We start from the raw sequence: 21841 nt of genomic DNA on the forward strand, positions 1-21841 counted from the left end.
AGTGACCAAAGTAATTTTTGTCCTGTGATAAACTGCAGTGTTCTATGACAGGAATAAATACAGGGCTTAGCATGAGTACAGCATGTGCACATGAGTATTACATGCTGGATTAGAGCCTGCAGGCTGGTCTTTGCAGAGGGAGTGAGAGCATTCCTGTTTGCACAGACTACACTTTGCACTTGTGTAGTAGGTGACAGCAGGATTACTGTAGCTTATGCTGCACTTGGTGAGATCCAACATCAGCATGACAGCAAATGAAAGAAATATTAAACATGCACTGAATATTGTATTCCTCTGGATAATGTTGGGAGAGAGCTTGCAAGAGAAGCTGGCAATACACTAAATGCACTCTGTCTATGAGGATGTGTGTTGATTTTTAAAGGTGCTCAACACTGAGAAATCAAAATGGACCATCAGGATCTGATAAACACTAGGTACAAATGAGCGTGCTGTTTTCTCCTGTTATAGAAATAAACTAGAAGATAAACAGGTTCAAATACAATGCATGGTGCCAAGTGGCAAAAGTTGCTGTTACTTTAATGCAGCACATTAGAATACATTCTTCTGGATAGGGTAGCCTGATGGCTGCTGAAACATATGTATAGGTGTTGTTATTTTCTGCTGAATGCATATGCTCAATGGATGAGTTTTATTTAGTAAAATAGCTTACTGTCATTAAAAAAAAAAAATTGTTCTTTTTCATTAGTTGGCTTACTTTTTCTGCAGAATTCTCAGTTTAGATATGTTGGGAGTACAATTTTCCTTGCTCCAGATCTGAGATATAGGAACAGATTGTTGCAATCAAGTCATAACTGCCCTTGCCTAATCCGTCTTAGATTTGTGGATAAACAAGACTGCAGGGTCCAGAGGCAATATTTTAGCATGCATTTCAGGGTATAAATTCACCTATTAGTATGAAGAAGAAATGGATAATATCCAAGTCAGACTGGTGACGACTCCAGTCGCTATATAAAACACAAAACCAATGGAAAATGTAAACAAAACAACTGGGTTTTTTACTCTTGGGCCAGTCTATTATCTGAGTTCTCAACCAGTTTTAAATAAATATATGTAAATGTTAAGCTATTATAAAACAAGAGATTAGAAGAAAAACTGATTCTGTATTTAAATGCAAAATGTCCTGTTTGTCTGTATGAAGATGCCCTCCTAATTGCAAAGCCAGGAGAGTTCACTGATCTTTCAAAAACAATTTCATTGTCATTGGGCCCAATTCAGCTACAATAACTGTGAACTATGCAAGACCTTAATACTAAGGAGTTCAAGAAATGTTTGGACAATACTCTTGGGTGCATGATGTGACTCTTGGGGATGGTCCTATGTAGAGCCAGGAGCTGGATTCAATGATCCTTGGGGGTCCCTCCCACCTTAGCATAGTCTGTGATTCTGTGATAAATTCTTAAGGTCAGAAGCAAGAATTATAGCACCTCTTGAACACTTGCTTTGGTGCTCAGGGGCAAGTTTCTGTTACAGAAAACACGGTAGCAGGCTATACACAAATTCATAAACGGCTGGCAACTTGATTACATGAAAATTTTAATCCCAGGACCTTGCACAAATGAATGCACATCATGTTAATCTCTAGAAATTATACCTGCACTGAACATTTGTTTCCTAGCATAGCAATAAATATTCAGGTGTAACACATCAGGCAATAGTACTTATAGGGGTGGTGACAAATGTGAAAAGCAGTGCTACTGTATGGTAAGCTTCCTAAGCTTTGTTGGTCATCTTCTTGGAATTATGCTTAAAAATTAGTTTCTCCTTGCTGCTTCTGGTATTTTAAACAGATACAGAATTTTCAGACAACCATCAGTTAAACAAATGAGAAAGACAGAAAGTGTTTCTGTTCTCCCTCCAACACTGCCTCCACCCCTGCCTTCCTCCCTTCCTGATGGCACTCATTGAAGAACAGGTGCTCAGGGTCATTCTGGTGCATTGTCTGTGATAGACACTATTCCTCATGTCTGAATTTTTGGGCAAATGTGAAAGATCAACAGTGGGAGCACTGCTGTCATCCCAGAAAGCACAGTACTCACCTGGACTCCATGGGTTTTGGAGTTCTGCATCCCTCAGTTTAGGATTATTCATTCACCCTTGAAGCAGAGATTATTTTTAAAGGACAGGACTTGAGGTATACATTGCAACTATTGGATTCCTTTACCTGTAAGGCTTTGCATTAATATTAATAGTTAATAGTAACACATACATTCAGCATGGAGGTGTACAGCCAACATAAAATTTATTCTAGCTTCACTGTTAGCAAATCACATTATATTGTCTCAGGTAACTCTCAGGACTATCTCGTTAAACTGCAGCCACCTGATTCTGATTAGTTTTATTTTCTGCCCATGTCATCAGCTGTTACATATAATGTTATGAAAACAAGGAGTGATAAGGATGAAGAAAGTTACTTAACGTTAACATCCTCAGAACCCAAAATTGAATCCCAAATTGAATTTTTGGGCTTCAAAAATTTGGAAGTATCAAGAAATATATAATGAAGGTCACTGTCAATTATCTGAAATGCTTTTAGATAGAGTCTTTGTCTCTACTTGTCTCACACATAGTCTTTTTACACTCATTTAGTACAACCAATTTTACTATTTAGTATAACCAATTTTAATGTTGTACTCATTTAGTACAACCAATTTTAATGTAATGTTTTAATGTAATAATGTTTTAATGTTAAATTTAAATGTAATTTTTCCTTTTTATGGAAAGTTGTTAAAAATAGGTGTTGCTCACTTTTGCATGTGACAACACATAAAAGGTAGCAGTGTCTTTTTCAAGTTGATTGGAGTTTCCTTTATGTGAATCCTTAGAAATTAAATGAAAGTAGCAGCTCAGGAAGAGGAAAGCAGCTCCGTTGCTGCATATTCATTGCTAAGATACTGTTTCTTCCATTAAGAAATGTGACTGGATCTGCTTTCTTCTTCACACAATGAGTCATAATCTGGAATATATTGTCTCTTGTTTCTCCTCACCCTGCTTCTGAAATCTAGAAATTAAGTGACGTTTTAGCACAGGATATGGATTGTAAGCCAAGACTGAGCTTCTGTGTATCTTCTCTCCCCACCCTGAGACAGACAGAAATCACTGTGACAATTATGAGGTACAGTGGTGAAGGTAATTTCAGAAGATGAGTTTGTGTTACCTCCCATATGCTTTCAACAAAGACTTGCTGACTAAGCTCATCGCAAGTATTGCATCTGCCAGGGCCACAAGTCATATGGAATATAACTTCTGTGATAATGACTTTTGTTACTGTGAAGAATGTTTACACTCACAGATCTGCTAGCACACATACTTGTCACTCTCCTAGCAGTTTGTAGATTTTAGAGTTAGTGAAATGCTTACCATGCATATACACATTAAGTCCTGTGCCTTACATTAGTAACCCTAGTGTAACACCTCTCTTCAGTCTGATGCTCAGTCTGACTGTACTAAACCTTCTAATTCTCAGTGAGATAGAATTTCTTCACATTTAGTCAAGATCAGATTTCTTTGATTAAAAAAAAGCTAAGTTTTACCACAGTCATTAACAACTTTTAAATGAAATAATTTCAGTGCTAAAAAAAGTAATCTGTAGAGAAGAGGATACATCTGTGAGAAAGCTACTGTCCAGCAATAAGCGGTATGAAAATTTCCAGCTCACATGAAATTTCATGGGTTTTAAGTAAGATCATCATGGAAAGTATATTTAAAGGTCTTACAAGAGATATCTCCACCACCACTGTTACAGTTTTTATTTGGTCACCAATCATTGGTGATTGTCAAGTAATCGCTGACACCAACTTCCACCATTTCCTTGTAATTAAAACTTTCTCTGCTTGGAGAATGAAGCCTCAGGGTCTAGTGATTTTACCTCTGACTGTTTTTAGCTATGAATATGCTATTCCATATTCAGAGAAACTTGCAAATCTTTCATTTTACCATTCAACCAACATAACACACAGGATCTGTTTAACAGAGACAGTCAGATTGTGTTTCCACCAAGCTGGGTGTTGCAAACTGGTGAAAATACAGCATTTGGCTCAAAGAAATGCTAGGTAGGGTGGCTTGCACTTCTGGCTGTTTTGAAGATTTGCCTTTTTACAGGAGCTCCAGAAACTGGAATTCTCACATGAGTTTTTGTGTGTTATTCTTAGTGCACACAATGATTTAATTATTGAATTGTGTGAGATTTTTTTTTCTGCCTTCAAAGAATGTGAATATGAGTACATGTAAAGAGTGAAGGTGTGAGTATTTGTAGAATCAGGTGGTGTGGTTGGTTGATAGGTGTTAAGAAATAGTGGTGCCAACCATAAAACACCTGGAAATATGGGGTTTTTGCAGACACTTACTTGTCTTGTACGTTGTTTTTGGTTTTTTGTTTGCTTCTTTGGGTTTTTGTTAGCATATAGCTTTGTTTTATCATTATTGTATTAAAGATAAATGTTGTCAGTATGTATGACTGTATCTTACTTTGATTTCACACATCCTCAGATGAAATTAAATCTGTCTTTGCGTACACTACAAACATGTTTTGCAAGACACAGCATGTGCTACCTTAGATGAGTTGGACACTGTATGTTGTAAATCTGTGCAATTACAATAGTGCTTTTCAATATATGTTATAATGATTTAATGAGACATAAAGTTGATGATCAAAATTATTTAAATTTGAAGGTTGTGTAGAGAAGGGGCTTGGGAGGAAAAAAAAATCTTCCAAAGTCACATAAACCTGTAGGATGGAAACCAGCTTTGCACCAGTGGGTACATTAGGAAAACAAAAACAACAAAACCAAACAAAAAGCCCCTACTTGAAAAAAAAAAAAAAGACAGGCTGATCAAGCTTATGCTTCAGATTATAAAAGCAAATAAATATATGCATGTTATATTGTATTATATATATTTATAGTCTTTAGTATAGCTAAAGGAAAACTTCCCATGAAATAATACATTCCTTTACAATTGCAGGAGATTTTCATAATTTTTTTAAACATTACTATTGTAACCTACATCAAAAGGGCAGCTATGTTTCTTCTGTCTGACTATACATATGCATTATAAAAAAGTGAGTCTACTGTAATTACCAGTTTGCAGAACGAATTCCTGCAGGGTTTGTACTCTCCCCATTAGTAAAAGAGATAAGTTGAAATGTATTAAAATTTCACTGTACAACTGGGAGTTTTTGTTCACAGTAAATGTGGTAATGTTTCTTCATTGCTTGACTGTTTGTGTTTAAATTTAGGCAGTGTGCCCAACAGGGACAAAATTATAGGATAAAGCTATGTATAAAAGAAAATCCTTCTGAGAAAACCAATAACATTTCTCCCTCCACTGTCTGCCCCCCTTCTCTCTCTTTTCTCTCTCTCTCTCTCTCTCCCCCTGGTTTTATTATATATATTCATATATATATATATTCGTGTTCCATTCTGGCCAAAGAGACACATATTTTACACTTACTGGAATTCTTTCTCCTACATAAGGTGAAGTGATAGAATATACTTTAGTGAATGTTCATGAAAAAAATCCATTTCTTTGTTTCCAGGAAATATTGAAGAAGCAAAATTTAAAAGTTGCATTAATAAATTAAATGCATATTTAAATAATGAATTACTTTATCTAATGAGGAGAAAATTTTTCACCTATTAATCTGGCTTTTGCGGGGTGAGGCAAAAAAAAAAAGCTGTGTGGTTTTCTTGTTCCTACTTGATAACAGTATCAGTTTTGTGGCTGACAGAGCTGGTCACTGAAGGAACAGTGCAGGATTGAGTTTATTATTAATGTAAATAAATTACTGCTTTAAGGTATAACTTAAAAACAGGATAGATAATAAGGAGTGTTTACCTTGATGTGACAGAAAAAATTGTTTTCTTTTTAGAATTATTTTCAAAACAAAAAAAAATGTTTTATTATAATTCCTTTTTTGCAACTTCTGTAGAACTTATGTTTATCTTCAGTGGCTAAAATGTAGTACAGTGCAGTGTAAATCCACATAATTCTTTTTGCAAAATTGAAAACCCATAATTTAGAATCCAGAAAGCAATAATGTCTGAGAAGGAAAGAAAATCCTGAAAGGCAAAACTTCCTGAAGAGAAGATTAGACAATAAACAATGTATTTGTGATATTCTTTAAGGAGAATTCTTGAATAAATTGTACAGAAAGAAATAGCTATTCTATGGGTCATGATGCATTTTACTTTGTTTAAATCAGGTGTTGCTGATTCTTTTCACTTTAGAAGGAAAAGGTGGAAAATAAAAAATCTAACTGACTTTGCCAACATAATTTTGTGTGGACATTTGCATTTTTCTTACAAGGTTCCCTAATTACTTGTTAAAAGGGATATTTTTGAATATTTACATGTTTTCACTTGTAATTTTTACTGGGCAGACTGTAACTGAGATCAATCAAAACTAGTCTAGAGATAATGAGTTATTTGTCTGATCACCTTTAAGGTTTTTAATGTTCTCATCATTTCCTGGTTGATTTGTGGAGAAACAATACATGAAGAACAGATATTTGGTCTAATAGATTTGTTATTTCGCTTAATAGATTTAAGTAACTCTTTTTGAACTGCTTATAATCTACTGAAAAAATCCTCTTTTGTGGATTACTGATCCAATAGTCCACATAATGTAAGAAAGATATGTTGACAACTTCCTTCCATGTTCATGCCACATCCACAGGTTCTGTGTCTCTTTTAAAATACTACAGGGAAATAAAGAGCATGCTTTATTTAGTTTTAATTTTTACATTACAAGTTTTGAGTGATTGGTTTACATACTTTTTTCTGAAACATCTGCTATAAGGCAGAAGAAGTCTGTTGTGAATAGCAGGGCTGATACCACACTATAGGAATCTCAGTATACTGTCTCCAATAGTGTTGCCAGCAAGATACATTTTTTTTCTAGAGAAATATCACCAGAACATAGGTTCATGGAGTGGTTAGGGGTAGAAGGAATTTTTAAAGATCATGTAGAATTTTTAAAGATCATCCCTCGGCCATGGGCAGGGACATCTTCAACTAGATCAGGTAGCTCAGAGCCCTGTTCCCCACACCTTGAATGTTCCCAGGGATGGGGCATTCATCACCTTTCTGGGCAACCCATTCCTGTGTTTCACCACCCCCCTCAAAAAAAATTCTTCCTTATATCTAATCTAATCCTGCCCTCTTTCAGTTAAAAGCTATTCCCCCTTGTCTTATCACTACATGCCCCTGCTAAAAGTCCCTCTCCAGCCTTCTAGTAAGCCCTTACTGGAAGGCTGTTATAAGCACTCTGGAGCTTTCTCTTCCGCTGGCTGAACTATCCCAATTCTCTTGGTCTTTCCTCATAGGAGAGCTATTCCTGCCCCCAATCACCTTTGTGGTCCTTCTTTGGTCTTGCTCCAACCGGTCCCTGTCCTTCCTTGGCTGAGAACTCCAGAGAGAGAGATGCAGTACTCCTGATGGGGTCCCACCAGGGCAGAGTAAATGTCAGTCCAGGGTGGACAGGCCAGTAAAACCAACGGAAGCAACTTGGCCCCTGTGCTCTCTAAAGGAGGCAGTGAGTTGTGGTTACTTGAGATAAGGGCCTGGGTGGAGCTTTCAGTTATTCTCTAGAAGAATCATGGTTAGAGGAGGGTGTGTGAAACTTCTTGCAGGTGCATCCATACAAGCTGGATATCTCTCTGGCACTGACTACTGCCTAGGCAACATATGTGGCTGAACTCCAGTGACTGACAGTGTTGGTTTCATACCATAAATCTGGTTTTCATCTGTAAGAAAAAATATCTGTATTTGCTAATAGGCTCTCAGACACAGGGAATCGCATTCTTAAATCAACTATGTGTTTCTTCAAATTTTAAGCAAAGAAGCACTTGTCAGTCTTAACTTTTTCAGTGCAAATAATTTTGTCTTTGATGCCTGAGACCCTCAGGCTAGTTTTGCACAATATAGAAACATAAGATGATACTGTACCTGCAGTCTTTGTTGAATATCCTGTAGGCAGCACTGTGAGTTGAGTATCCAGAAGCAGGGTGAAAGCTCTACAGAAACTCCCTGAAAAATAAAACATTTCTTCTGCATTATATTTTGTCTAGAAAAGTCCAGGTAGCATTCCTTGACATAGGTTTTTACTTTTGGAATTGTCTGGGGTAGAACTGAGGAGCAACTCCTAAATTAATGCAAGACTACAAATGATTTTTCCCCCCTCTCTTCTTATTCCCAATTCACTTACCACTCTTTCTCAAGAATTTTTCTAACATGCTTAAAGACTAGGTTGTCCTTACTCCAGGAAAAGCTGTTTTATCCTATTAACAGCTTTCTCTCTTGTTAGCATCCTTCCCTTCATATTACATTAGTAACTGTTTTCTTGAATGCCACTGAGAAATATAACAATATTATTACCTTTCAAATTGTATTTACTGAAAATAAATACAAGTAAGAAACAATACTAATATAATATGATGTGAAATTTCTAATAAAATACTGCAATGCAGTGAATATCTCTAAATGGGAAAGAGATCAAAAATATCATTGCATTACATTAATATTTCAGACCATTCAAAAGCAGTGTATTTCTCCTTACTGTTTTTTGTTTTGGGCAAAGCATTATTGGGCTATAGGTATTGAAGGTAGTAATGGTTATCTATCAATTAAAGTTCTTTTCTCTAGTTGATTCCTATGTATGAAATCATGTTACCAACGGTAAATCTAAGTAAATTTGTATCAAGAAAAAAATCTGTTACAATTTTTGTGCCAACAGAAGAAGGAATAATGCTGAATGCTTCTGCCTTACCTTTTTCCTCATACTTCACCATGTTGTGTGAGCAGTTTATTAGCCCTGTCTCTGAAAACGGTACATATTAGCATTACCCATTTTTTTTCAGATTGGGCAGTTACAAATTGAGGGGTTAAGTACCTGACTTGAGTGCATCTATGTGAGTGAATGATCCAGGATCAGAATCAAGGCATTCCCCTCTTCCAGTCCAGTGTTTTGGCTGCAGAATTACCCATATAAACATTTTATCTGAGTTTCAAAATTGTCATTTTTGTACCAGAATTATGTGATGAAGGTATATGGTCTCCCTGCAGAGACAGAAATACTTCTGCATGTGTCTGCTTCGTTCTCAAGAAAGTGCAGCAAGCACTTCCATCCCAAATTTTCTTCTTTCTTCGAGGTTAAAATGTACATGAGAAGGGGGATAATGAATCCCACATTTTATTTTTTGTGTGGTTTTTTGCGTTAATTAAACTGTCTTTATTCCAACCCACAAATTTTATCACTTTTATTTTTCTGATGCTCTCCACCATCCCACTGTGAGGGAAGTGAGCAAGCAGCTGTGTGGGGCTTAGATGTTGGCTGAGTTTAAACCAAAACAGTTCCCTGCAATACCAAACTCATTATAGGAAGGGTGACATTGTGCATTTCCTGCATGTCAGTATACAAATGATCCTCCTTTTGGTGTTAATTTAGAAATAAACTGTATTCCACTCCTGATTTGCCAGCTATTAAAAGCAGTGTGGTTTCATTGGGATCTTTTTGCCATCTACACAGCAAAATTTTTGCTGCAGTCTTTTAAAAAAGTACTTGATTGACAGGAAAAAAGATATTTATTTAGATTCATGGAGTAGTAAAGAAGAGAAGTGACAGACTTTTAAAGAGCTATTTAGAGAGCATATAATATGTGCTCAAAAAAGAAAGAATAACTCCAAACCTAAAACTGTAGCATGGTACAGTCCTGCGCTGAGCAATAATGTCATAGAGATAGATTTCATCTTTGCTTTTTAACAAAGAAACAGAAGGAAAAAGTTAATGGGAGAGGAGACTATGTTAAAAAATTGTTGAAATGTTTGCAGAACTTACCTTCTGCTTCATAACTTATTCTGTCAAGAGTCAATATACAGCAACACAAGAGTGGACCTCGGTGTTTCTCATTAATCTCTTACTCATTAACTTTGATTATTTGGTGTGCCCTCATGTCTCAGAGAGGCTAGTCTATGGCTTTAAATTGTTCTCCTAATGTCAGCATTATTTACATTCAAGAAAATATTAGTTCAACATTATGTAATTTTCATTTGTAATACAGAATAAAACTGTTTGACAATGATAGAAAATATTATTTTAGCATGTTGTGTTTGTTTTTTTCTTAAAATTGAGACATAAGCTGCAAAACATGCTTTATGCTTTTACTCTTCCAATACTTCTCATAATTTCACGCAAATATTCCATTTGTTGATGTACAACATAAGAACTATTATATTCTGTATATTAAATATGGAAAGTTCTTGCCTGTATTACAAAAATGCATAGAACTGGTAAATTGACATTGTACAAAATCTTTACTATACAAAATCTAAATTTCAAGTATACATATATATATATATATGTGTTTAAACCCTCTGACATCTTTGCTAACTAATACATTTGTGCAGAGTGCCTACTCCCTTAGTCATACTGATTTTAATGAAGCTCTCAAGAACTGCACTTATACACCAATTTCCTGGTTTGCAGTCTCACTAAAAAAAAATTCACAGGACTAAATTATCCCCAAGCCTCATGCTTCTGTGACTGGTCATAGTGGATTTAGGTAGTGTGAGCTCTTTGGGATAAATGTATGGGAGCTGCATTAGAAAGGCAGACGGAACATCAATGCAGAGAGTGAGTATAGTTGACTCCGTTGTGTATTCAGGTGCATGATGATATATTATAGATGTCTGGAAAGGAAACATTTTCTAAATACCTTCTTGCACTTGAGAAAGGTGAGGCAAGGGCATTAAGAAAAAGGCTCTGTTAACACTGCCACTTCATAGAAGGATGTGGCTGAGACTTCAATAAGATGCTATTCAACCTCAACAGAACTCTTGAAGTCTCATCACAAGTTACATTAAGAATTTTTCTTGCAAAACTTCTCTGTCTCTCCAGAATGCTGCATCTTTTAAAACTGCCTCCATGTTTTGTGATCACTTGTGATCATTTGTGATCACTACAGAGGAAAAATTATATCTCATTACGTGTTCTCCTTCTTGTCCCACACTGTGATTCCTTTCATGGTAGAGTATTGACTCTTTTCTCTTGGAAGTTCTGCAGAATAGCCAGACAGATTGATTTTCCCCTTACTGCATAGGCTGTTTCTATTAATATGTGAATAATATTTACTTTTTAGATGATATAATCAAATCACCCAAATAACACTAAATTAATATTCTTGGTCTGGGGGAAACCCACAGAAGTCACGTGTAGCATCTTTTAACAACCATTCAATCTTATGCATGGGTGTACTCAACATCATGCCTTAATACAAGGCAAAGTTCCTTTCTTTTTGCATTGTGCTTTATGGGAAGAAGATCTCAAAAAAGAGCAGCAGGATATTTCTCAATGTCAATTTTAAAATTTAAAAAATCAGTACCATAAACTATTTAATATGATTCTACTGAAGTCCAGTCCATTTTCTGCATAGGTCCTCAAGGCCCATTGTAATTTTGATAGAAATACAAGAAGCATTATGTTAGAAACTCAGTGAAAGGGATGTATAAAAAGTCTGAGAATTCCTTTTAACTGCAGGCCACTGACATGGTAAAATATGATGGTGTTTCAAGTTTCAAGGTTTCAAGGAGGTGTATGTAGAAAGCCATGTTTTGTTGCTCACTTGAGGGTGTTAACCTGCAAGTTGTCATCTAAATACATGGTTACCTATCAGCTAGTATGAAGGGGGAGGCTGTGTCTGCTGATTTTAGTATTCCTTTCATTATTCATAGTTTTTTTTCCTTCTGTTTTGTTTCTGCCTATTTTTGGAGAAGTTTCTGAGGAAAACCTCAGTCAGGGAGAATTTCTGTTTCTTTCCCTAGAAAGAAATAGTGTGGTACGCAAAGTCCCGTTACATAAACTTTTTATCAATATCTTGGGAAGGCACTATTACAGTGTGTGATTTCTGGAATGCCTAGCTGAACTCTTTCAGAAGCACTTTCTGGCAAAATTTTAAGATTGGTACACCCTTGCATTTTTGTACCTACAATTCAATGTGTTTGAACAATTGTTGCAATATTTAGTTGCTACATCCAGGATCTTTTTATTATCCCCACTTCCCACCCCAACCTTTAAAATTAAGCAGTACCAGACGTCCAACCACAATTACACCAACCTACTCTGCTACCTACAAGAACACCAGCTACTATACCTTGAAATCCTGCTGCTGGGGAATTGAGGTCTGCATTAAAACTTCGGGTTCTTAGCTTAATCTATGCCACATTCACCTTCAGCTGCCCTTCTGACATTCCTGAGCCTGTTGCACAAGTTGTCAGTCACTTGTATTCCCAAGTTAAACTGTGCTGAAAAATACTTGAAAAATACTTTTAATAATTTGGATGCATATCCCTGCAAGACTCAGTAAATTTGCAGGTTACATTGTGAAGGTCTTAAAGGACAGTATTTTCTTCCATGTTAATGAATCTTAGTGTTCCAACCCTGTGTGTAAGATCACACATTGTTTTCGGCATCTTGAATCTTATCACCGAGTCACCGTGACTTCATGCTGGATGTTGTAGTGATCTCAGGTAGTTACAATAATTCTGAATTAACCGTGTAAAGTGCAAAATTAACCTTTGAAAAAGACAAAATTCTACTTGAGATTTTCAGTAGCCTCTACTACTGCAGAGTGCCTCTGAATTTATGTTGTGTCTGCCCTGGCAACACTTCACTATCATTGTGTCTAGGTGTTTAGGGAATGTAGGCATCAGGCTAACAAAGTAATTTGCCCAAGATCATGCCAGAACATGAAGTAGAATGAGTATTTCCAGTCCTAAATGAGCATCTTGCAGCTTGAGGGCTAATCCTCATCATTCAGAAGTAAGCATGGGACTCTCTGCAGTGGAATGGGAAACTACTGAAACCAAATTACAACCTGGCATTAACACACACTCTTGGCAGAAAAAGCGGCCAAGTAAGGCCAGGCTAAATGTTTTGGCCATGCTAATTATCTTTTTATTTTCTCATGCCAAACCATATTACTTTATAAAAATGCATAGCTTTTTTTAAAGAATTTTCAGATTTATTTATTTGAGGAAAAAGCAAATATTTTCATATTTCTGAAAAATGTGGGTGAATTTTTTGGCAATATGTATAAAAGATAGAAACTGTACTAATTAATTACTCTACTTCAACACTTTACATCATCAATGTTTCTATAACTCAAGGAAGAGGAAAAGAAACATGTAACCTCTAAACTTTTCCCCTCAGTTTGTAATCTATAATGGCTAAATGGATCATTTTTGAATGTGTGTAATAAAACTTACTCTTATGCTGAAACATTGTATTTCAGGTTCAAGCTGAATCAAATTTTTACAGGCAACCTGTTGACCTCTAGGCCAAAAGTAGATAGGGTTGTAATGGAAATGCTGATGAGCCTTAATAAAGCCTCTCTTCCAAATGTCAGAGTTTCATCTAGTACATGTACTACACTATATTACACCTCTTACACATACTGTGACACCTGAACATATCAAAATACCATCAAATACAACAAATGTATGTCACGTTGGTGCAGAGATCTGGAAAAGGTGGTGAATGTGAGAAAATCTTCAATGGTAAAATAAGAATACCATTTTGTAAGACCTCCTTCTTGCAGTGCAATTAATTACTGAGTTCATTAATTAATGAACATATTAGCAAAAGAACACCATTACTGACCAGTGTAGTCCTGATATATTACTGAGTCAATAAACTATTGAACATGAAACAGGACCTTTCAGGAGATTTTTTTCTCATAGCCCACAAACACATATATTATTCTTGCATGGTCAGCACTTCTTTGGTACCCTTATATTTCATATTACTAATTCTTTTAATCATGCATCCATAGAGCAGTGTTTTATAACCTAGCTAATGAGTACTTGGACAGGTGACATTGGGACTGAGACCCTGAAGTGTCAGGCATAATAGAGCAGGATTTTTCCCCCGCCTAGGTTTTTGAGAGTAAAAGGTTGTAAAGGAGCAGATAAGATAGAGGAATAAAGGACTCTTGTAACAGAAATTTGTCAGAGAAATACAGATAGTAACTGCATCCATGAACTATAAATGTCTTTGAATTTCTGTCTGATACAGATAAATACATAAAGGGATCAACCATTTAAAATAATTCTGAGCCCTTTTCATTGTCAGCAGCCAAGGAGCTTAGCCTGGCCAAGCTAAGGCTGAATGTAATTTCTTTTAAGTCACTGCAGTTAAGATAATTATTTTTGGTATGGAAAGTATCTCTGTGGCAATAGGTACCAAGCACCCTTCCCCACCTTAGCCCCCAAGTAATCATTGATTGCATCTAAATCTATAGAGATATCTTTTCCTGGCAGCTCTGGTAGTTACAGTAGATTGTTAATCTGTGAATGATCAGAATAAGCCTCTCTGTCTCAGAAATCTCCATGCAAATTACATCTAAATGCATGCCATAAATTTATTAGTAGCAGTTTGAAGTGCACAGGTCATCTTCTACACTATTTAAAAACATATGTCTGTTACATTATAAAGAGTCTCATTCAATTTATATTCACTTTTCTGAGGATGTAGCTAGCCCTTGTCAAAGTAAACCTGTGTGATTTTCATAGTAATTTTAAAAAGGAAGGTGAGGAAGTGTATTATTAAGGAAGGTGTATTATTAAGCAAATTTGAGATCTCTGCATGGGACTGGAGTTTTAGCATTGCAACCTTGAAACAGAGAAATACATGTTTAACAAAAGAGGAGTGTTAAGAGGTAAAAGACTATGCCTAGATATTGGAAAAAGTGATAGATGTAATATCAAGTTATAGGACGTTTTATAAACCAGTCCTATTCTTGCACCTTGATAATTTTATTCTGTTTTGGGAACACATCAAATCCATTACTACTTTCTGCAGGGGAGTTACATCTTAGGTGAACCCCAAAAAGGAAATTTGAAAATAACCTTTGGATTCCATGGGGAAAGGGGAAATATATCTATAGTTTTCCTTTCGTATGTTTTTGTTTCCTGATTTTACTCTTGATTTGAAACTGGTAGGCCCCTATGATAAGACGTCAGTAGTAATTTTTTTCTCCAGGAAGCTGATGTAAAACCGGTATATTTATAGAACTCCTACAGCATCCTCATCCTACCAACTTTTCTTTTTCTTTCCTCAAAAGAAAAGAGAGCACTTCTTTTAAAGATTTTAGGAACATATTCATCTCCATGGGACATATTGACATATGTTTTTGAAAGAAAATTAATCTCTTCTTTAAAAAGGAGCAAGGCTTTGAATGTTAGAAGGCTGGGTTTTGCTATACAGTTCATACCCTTCTAGCCATTGCAACAAATTTATACAAGCAGGAAGAAATATATTAATATGTGTTTTCTGTTTCTTTTTCCAGGCCATCCGCTGTACACTGGTAAATTGCACATGTGAATGTTTTCAGCCAGGGAAGATTAACCTGAGAACCTGTGATCAGTGTAAACATGGCTGGGTGGCACATGGTAAGAAATGTCTGTTCTGGGTTTTGGGTTGGTTTTTTTTTCAATTCTGTCGAGCTGTACCAGTATCTTTAAATAAGAACTGGACTGATACAGGCAATAGCGGTACCTATTTGTCTATGCATGCATGTGTGCACAATCTGAGTTGGTGCATGTGTATTCATGCACATGCTTTCTTTAAAGCAATTTGTAGGATGAAAGAGTAAGAATCTGTTATTCTGGCAATAGCTTCAAGTGCCACTGGAATTCAACAGCTTCTGTGCAGCTCAAAAGAATTTTGTAGCCTTCAGAAAATTGTGTAGTTCTAGTAGGGCTTAACAGAAAGGCAAAAAGTTTGCAGTATGGTTGCACAGCTGAGTTTGTATTGCAAAGAAGCATCAGTGACTATGCCATGGGGCCAAATGCAAATTCAAATGTAGCAGTGTCAAACTTTCAGATCTCCCATGTTGGGATGAGTGTATCCTATATGGCAATGAAAGTGTGCATATGTGATTTGTAAGTTGAACGTCTCTTCCCATATTTAAGTATCTAAATAAATAAAGGAGGGATTAGAATGCCCAGATCCTATATTAAGGCATGAAAATTCATGTATAGACATTCAATTTTATTTATCCTTTTCTACTTCATGTTTTTGGAAGGGATTTTTTTGTTGATAGTCATTATTAAACTAGCAGGAGAGATCTGTATATGCCATTAGAAGGCAAATAAGGAGGGTACCTAAAATGGTTTAATGAAAGAAAAATGTGGGGGGTCTGGGAGTGGGACAGAAAGATTACTATGAGTGTGAAAGAAATTACTGCTGGAGTTTTCTTTTCATTGCCTAGGCTATTGGCACCTAAGCATGCACAGTTGTTTTGTTTTATTATATTATATTATATTTTATTTTATTTATTTTATTTTATTTTATTTTATTTTATTTTATTTTGATGAGACCGTGGGTGAAAGGTTAGTACTTTCCTCCTAAGATACATTTGATCACTATTTATTTAGTTCATGTCTGTGTGGTTTTGTGCTTGAGTATGCTGACATCTGGCAAGTGTGAGTGCTCAAAATATTCAACAGCATAGATTGACAGACAAGTTTCTGTAGCATTCAAAAATACGGAAAGAAAAGCAGGTATGCAGGTACCATGCAGTCCTGTGTCACCGCTTAACAGTGCCTAGAGCCTGCCTAGAAATGCCTTAACACCACGTGGTACTGGTTACGGGTTTATTATACACTAGATTATCTAGGGACATAGTTTATCTGTGTTCCACTTATTTCCCAGAAAATTATCTTCAGTCACATTTCTTGGAAGAATCACTAAACTTCACAAAATTTGTATTGTTCAGGCATGCTTCAGATTTTGTGTAGAATCATCATCTGAGGTCTTGCTGATCCTAAGATAGGGAAGCACTGTCTAGCTAATTTCCAGGGTGTTGTCCTGTTGAGCAATAGAACTGAGAGTCTGGCACTCAGACAGTGGCACATGGACATCCTGAATTTTCTTTTTAATGAGTACATTTTGGAATAATAATCAGATTTTCCTCCCTGTGAAGTTATTCTTCCCTGTGAAGTGATTGAATTCAAAATCAGAGTATATGACAGCAATCTGAGATTACCACACTTTATATAATAGAAATATGTCTGTTTTACAAATCCAGAAAGTTGAAAGGTGAATGTTATGATTAGGGATATACCACCTGCTCCCATATCTGAGTGCTTAACATTCCAAATAGAAAACTTAATACAGCTATATATTATTAGAAAATGTTTGTTTTGCTATTGTGCCAAGTGAATAATGCTCTGATTTATTTTTTTTTTAGTGCACATTTTGTACATTCATCTGGATTATTTACATTTTATGGTAGAGTGAGACAAGTCATATGTTTCGCATATATCAAGCATGGGCGTATAAATTACATTCTGGAGACATGATATATCTGCTTCAGTTCTTGATCTTAGCTGTTTCTGAGGATTTTGAGGGCAGCATTCAGGAGAGAGATCAATTCACTGCACTGTAACACCTGGATTTCAAAATTACTAAAATCAGGTTGCAGTTCAGAAGTCTTTTTCTTTAAAACTGTTAGCATAGCACTTTCAGAAGTTGTTCCTTGAAAGCAAATAGTATTTCCTACTGCTTTAATTAAAGGGTTTCCTTATGATTTTTATTAATGAATTTCAACTCAGCTCCTTGACATATGATATAGTGCTTTACTGAATGTAATTATCAAAGAATAGGTGTTTCCAACAGGAAGTACTGTGCTTATTCAGTTCTGATAACCTAGAATCATAATTAACTGAATAGATCAAAAAAATAGCTTAGAATTGCAATCTTTTCATGCTGTACTTGACTAATCTGTGTGGAGTTAATTCATTTTAATCGCTGCCATTTAAAATGTTGGAATTCTTGGAGTGAGGACGAAAGGGCATACAGCCACCGCTGTACTATTGCACTTAGCATCTGCTGGCCTGTTTTCTTTATTCCTGCTTCCATTGTCTTTCTCACGTTTTCCCGTGCTCACCTAAAATAAGGTGCACACATCTTGAAAGAAAAGGTTTCCTACAAATTCAGATACATCTGTCTGGAGTTGCCAAAAGTAGGATTGCGACTATGTGAACAGATACATTGGAAAGTATTTTTGTGGCCAGATAAATGTTTCCATTGACAAAAGTTCAGCTTAACAAGGTTTGACCCTTGTACTAGAGTGGCAATCCTACCATCAGTGTTTTTAAGGCCAAAGCCAAAAACTGCATAGTGTGACAACATTATCAAGGACTGCTGTGCATCATGGAGAATGGGTTAGTGCTAGGATGAATCTCTGAGTATTTTAATGAATTTCCATGACCATAATGTTTTCATGTGCTTTCAGATGAAGCCTAGTTTTCATATTGTCAGTTTGGGGGGTGGGATTTATTTTCTAAACCAAAACTGAAATGGTTTCAACTGGATAAGCCATTTCTTAGACTTTAAGTAGTCAAACAGATAAAGTCTGTCTTTTTTTTTTTTTAATGCTAAAGATACTTAGTATAGTCCATATGGAAAATAAAATCTCATTAAAATCTTTATAGTCAATTTTTAAGGAGAATTTATTTTAACCCAAGCAATTGGTATTTTGCGACTTTTAATGAATATGGTACTTAGATAACTACAAAAATAAGATTTTCTTCAGTGCTTGATTTGTTCTCCAGCTATTTTTGTTGCATGAAAAGAAGCATACTATACTGGGAAGATAGTCATGACATTTTGCTATCTTTAGCATAAAAACCACTTACTCAAAATTTATTGGAAATAATGAAAAAAACCCCACATTTTTGGGCATGCACTTCCTCTAGCAGAAGTATGTAAGCCTATGAGAAAAGAAATTAGCAAGTCTGCACTAAAAAGATACTGATTTCATTGACTTTTTTGTCTTTTTTTTGCTTGTTATTGCTAGCAGAAACACTCTTGATATACCTCGTCCAACAGATCAAAAGACCCAATGTAGTGTCAATCAAGTACAGTCTTACCTCCTCTCATAACTGTTTTGCTAAAAAAAAAGTGCCATGGTGATATAAGTGACAGTGGACTAAAGCTATTATGTCTTACATTCACTCTACTTATTTTAGTTTCAATACTCCCACCCACCACAGGGAAAAAAAAAAAGGAACCTGCAGTATAATAATATTACTAAGTTTGTGTGAAATCATTGTTTCAAAGACATTGTTTGTGTCACCCCATTTCAAAGACAGTCAGAAAATTAGAAATAATGGTTTTCTGTCTTACCCTGAAATGGTCACTGGTAAAACTCAGACAGCAACAGTATGTGGCTGATATTTCTGGTATACTGTGCAAACTTGGACCAGCTGAGTTTTACACTGTTCAATCTATTCTAGGAAATCAAGTATCCTCTAAACATTTTTGCTGTCTCCCTTATTTCCATTCCCCCCCCCCCCTTTTAGAAAAATCTAATCCTTTGTCTTACAGTGTTCTTTGATGTCTTTTCATTTGCATCATGCCAATCAGCACAGCTCAGGGCTCCGCTATTCATTCAAGTAAGGTTTAATACCTCTCTGAGGTACGATAAGGCCACATACAGCCCTTTATGAGATTTGGTCAGCCATTCTCTCCAGTAACTTTGAGATTAAGTTCCATTTGGTTATAATGAAAAAGACAAAATGACATTAACTAGTAGATTTTGGCATATAGGGCACAACCATTACCTTTTTTTTCAGACTGAAAGCTGCCATGCAGAGAATACTCATGCTCAGAGACTTGCCATGTAAGTTACAATTTCACCTTGCAAAGGAAGTTTCCTGGTGCTATGCTAGTATTTATATAATGCAGGTGCTAGCTAGCTTTTAATGAGACTAAGAACGGAAACAATGACAATGACTAGAAAATGGAGAATATCATGAAGTCAGATCCATGACATGACTGTGACTACTTCATTTTGAATGGTCGAGTTTTCTGAATTTCTGCATGGTAGGTCATGAAATTGTCGGGTAAAAGAAACATGAATTGAAAACAAAAGGAAGGAAGAATAGGTGGAAATAAAGAAAGAAAAGAAACAGAAGCATGAAGAGGAGATTTTGGAAATCACATCTCTCCCTTACCCTGAAGTTTCTGAAAGGACTTGATCTAGGAAGAAAGTTTAGAATTTAAATGTGGGCAGTATGGGAATGAGATGGGACTGAGTGCTATGTTGAAATAAAATCCAGTGGAGTTCCTATATTGGTCTCAGTCCAAAGATGTTAAGTGAAAGAAATACAGGTTTGTAAAGTCCAAGATAATCCCTACACAAATAAAACAAAATGAAAGCATGTCACTGATCTTAGAGTCTCTCTAAAAGCTGGTAAAATTGCCATGTTGTTCTTTACTTAAAAACTGAGAATTTTTCAGCAGAGAATAAAAAAAAAGAAAAAAGAAAAAAAAAAGAGAAAATAAGAGAGAAATGTAATCCTATGATTATAGTATTATCATTAACAAGTAAAATAATTTGGGTATTTATGTATTGTCCCATAGGATATTAAAAAAAATCAAAATTTATCATATCAAACATGGTTGTTTCCTTCTATGCAATTTATTTAATTATTTTAAATGCCTGAAAATTCCTTGAGAAAATAATTTTGATTTTTTAATAAGTTATGGATAGATTTTTAGTAAAGTAATTCTCTTCAGCTCATTGTTAATGAAAGATAGCTTTTCATGACTTTTAAAGTAAAACTGTTTTAGATATAGTCTGGCTTTTCCTGTCTTTTTACTGACAAGATCATTTTAATCCATCTGTTATAACTTTCTTTTGACCCTGAAGGTGGAGGCATATTTTTCATTACTCAGTTGCTTCCAGGAACCTTACAAGATTAAGCTTCATTACTGGTAAACACTTTTTCAAGTGCCTCCCTTCTGCCTATGCCATTCCTTTGTGCTTCCCTTCAGCAGGATTTCCCAAAGCAGCCAATGCAGCACAGAGAAAATGCACTGTTATCTTGTGGGCACTCTGACCTAGTGTCTGGTTTTAAAGCCTGCCGCATTTGTAGGAATGATGTGCTGTAGTGTTTGCTTTGGGTTGCTCTGATACCACCCTTAATGCAAGTCAAGCTGAGGTGAAAGCAAATCAAGGTATTAGGGCATCCAAGACAAATAATATTGTTTCAAAAGTTTATGAGACAGAAGTGACAGAAAAGAAATAATGCTGAGATGCTCCAAGACCAAATAAGAAGCCTTCCTTTTCCATCTTTGTATTTAGCTCATACTTGCGTGACCATATGGTCAAGAGTTTAATCCTAATGCAAATTTGACATCCCCAGGTGTCAAGTAATATTTTCCCTAGGGTTAAACCACAGGCTCTGCCTTACCTACGAGTGTGCTCACACTGATACCTCTTTGGCTTTCCCTGGGAATCTGTTCAGTTTAAAATACTTTTTTCTCTTCTTCCCTGCCACCTCCAGGACATCTTAACTCAGACAGGAAGAATTTAGACCTTTCTGCTTCTCCCCAGCTTTATTGGCTCACATTCCTGGGTTTAAATAAGCCAATGTCCCTCGGACATGGTCAGGTGAGATTATAGTTTACCAGATATTAAGCATTTGGTTAAGGACTTATGAAATGTCTGCTAAATTCTAAACAGACCACAACCCACTCTGAAGCTCAGTGCCCTTTTCTGCTGGGTTGGGCTATATTTACAACCACAACTGAATTTTTTTCTCATCGTGAACATTTTGTTGTCTGAAAAACTTTTAAGTTAATAATCACACTTTATGGTCTCACAGAGGTGGCCTTAATACCATCAGAAAATAATTGACAACTCTGAAATACACTTCTTTAATTATGATTGCCCTTGATTAGTTATAAAATGCCCATTGAGGATTAGACTAAAAGTATTTCAAAAGTGCAAGATATTGTTACTTTGGTGTCCCTTATT

General features: G+C 35.8%; 1 protein-coding gene across 2 annotated transcripts in view; it reads left to right on the forward strand.

The window, feature by feature from the left end:
- BNC2 (basonuclin zinc finger protein 2) overlaps nt 1–21841 on the forward strand; it is a 336793-nt gene that overhangs the window by 195976 nt on the left and 118976 nt on the right. For both annotated transcript variants that reach the window (XM_085041803.1, XM_085041801.1), the window contains exon 3: nt 15359–15461. In XM_085041803.1, the coding sequence (XP_084897929.1) occupies nt 15359–15461 (103 nt within the window). The remainder of the gene's footprint in view (nt 1–15358; nt 15462–21841) is intronic.

Source organism: Lichenostomus cassidix, chromosome Z (genome assembly GCF_008360975.1).
Source record: "Lichenostomus cassidix isolate B80296 chromosome Z, HeHo_3.0, whole genome shotgun sequence".
Taxonomy (NCBI): domain Eukaryota; kingdom Metazoa; phylum Chordata; class Aves; order Passeriformes; family Meliphagidae; genus Lichenostomus; species Lichenostomus cassidix.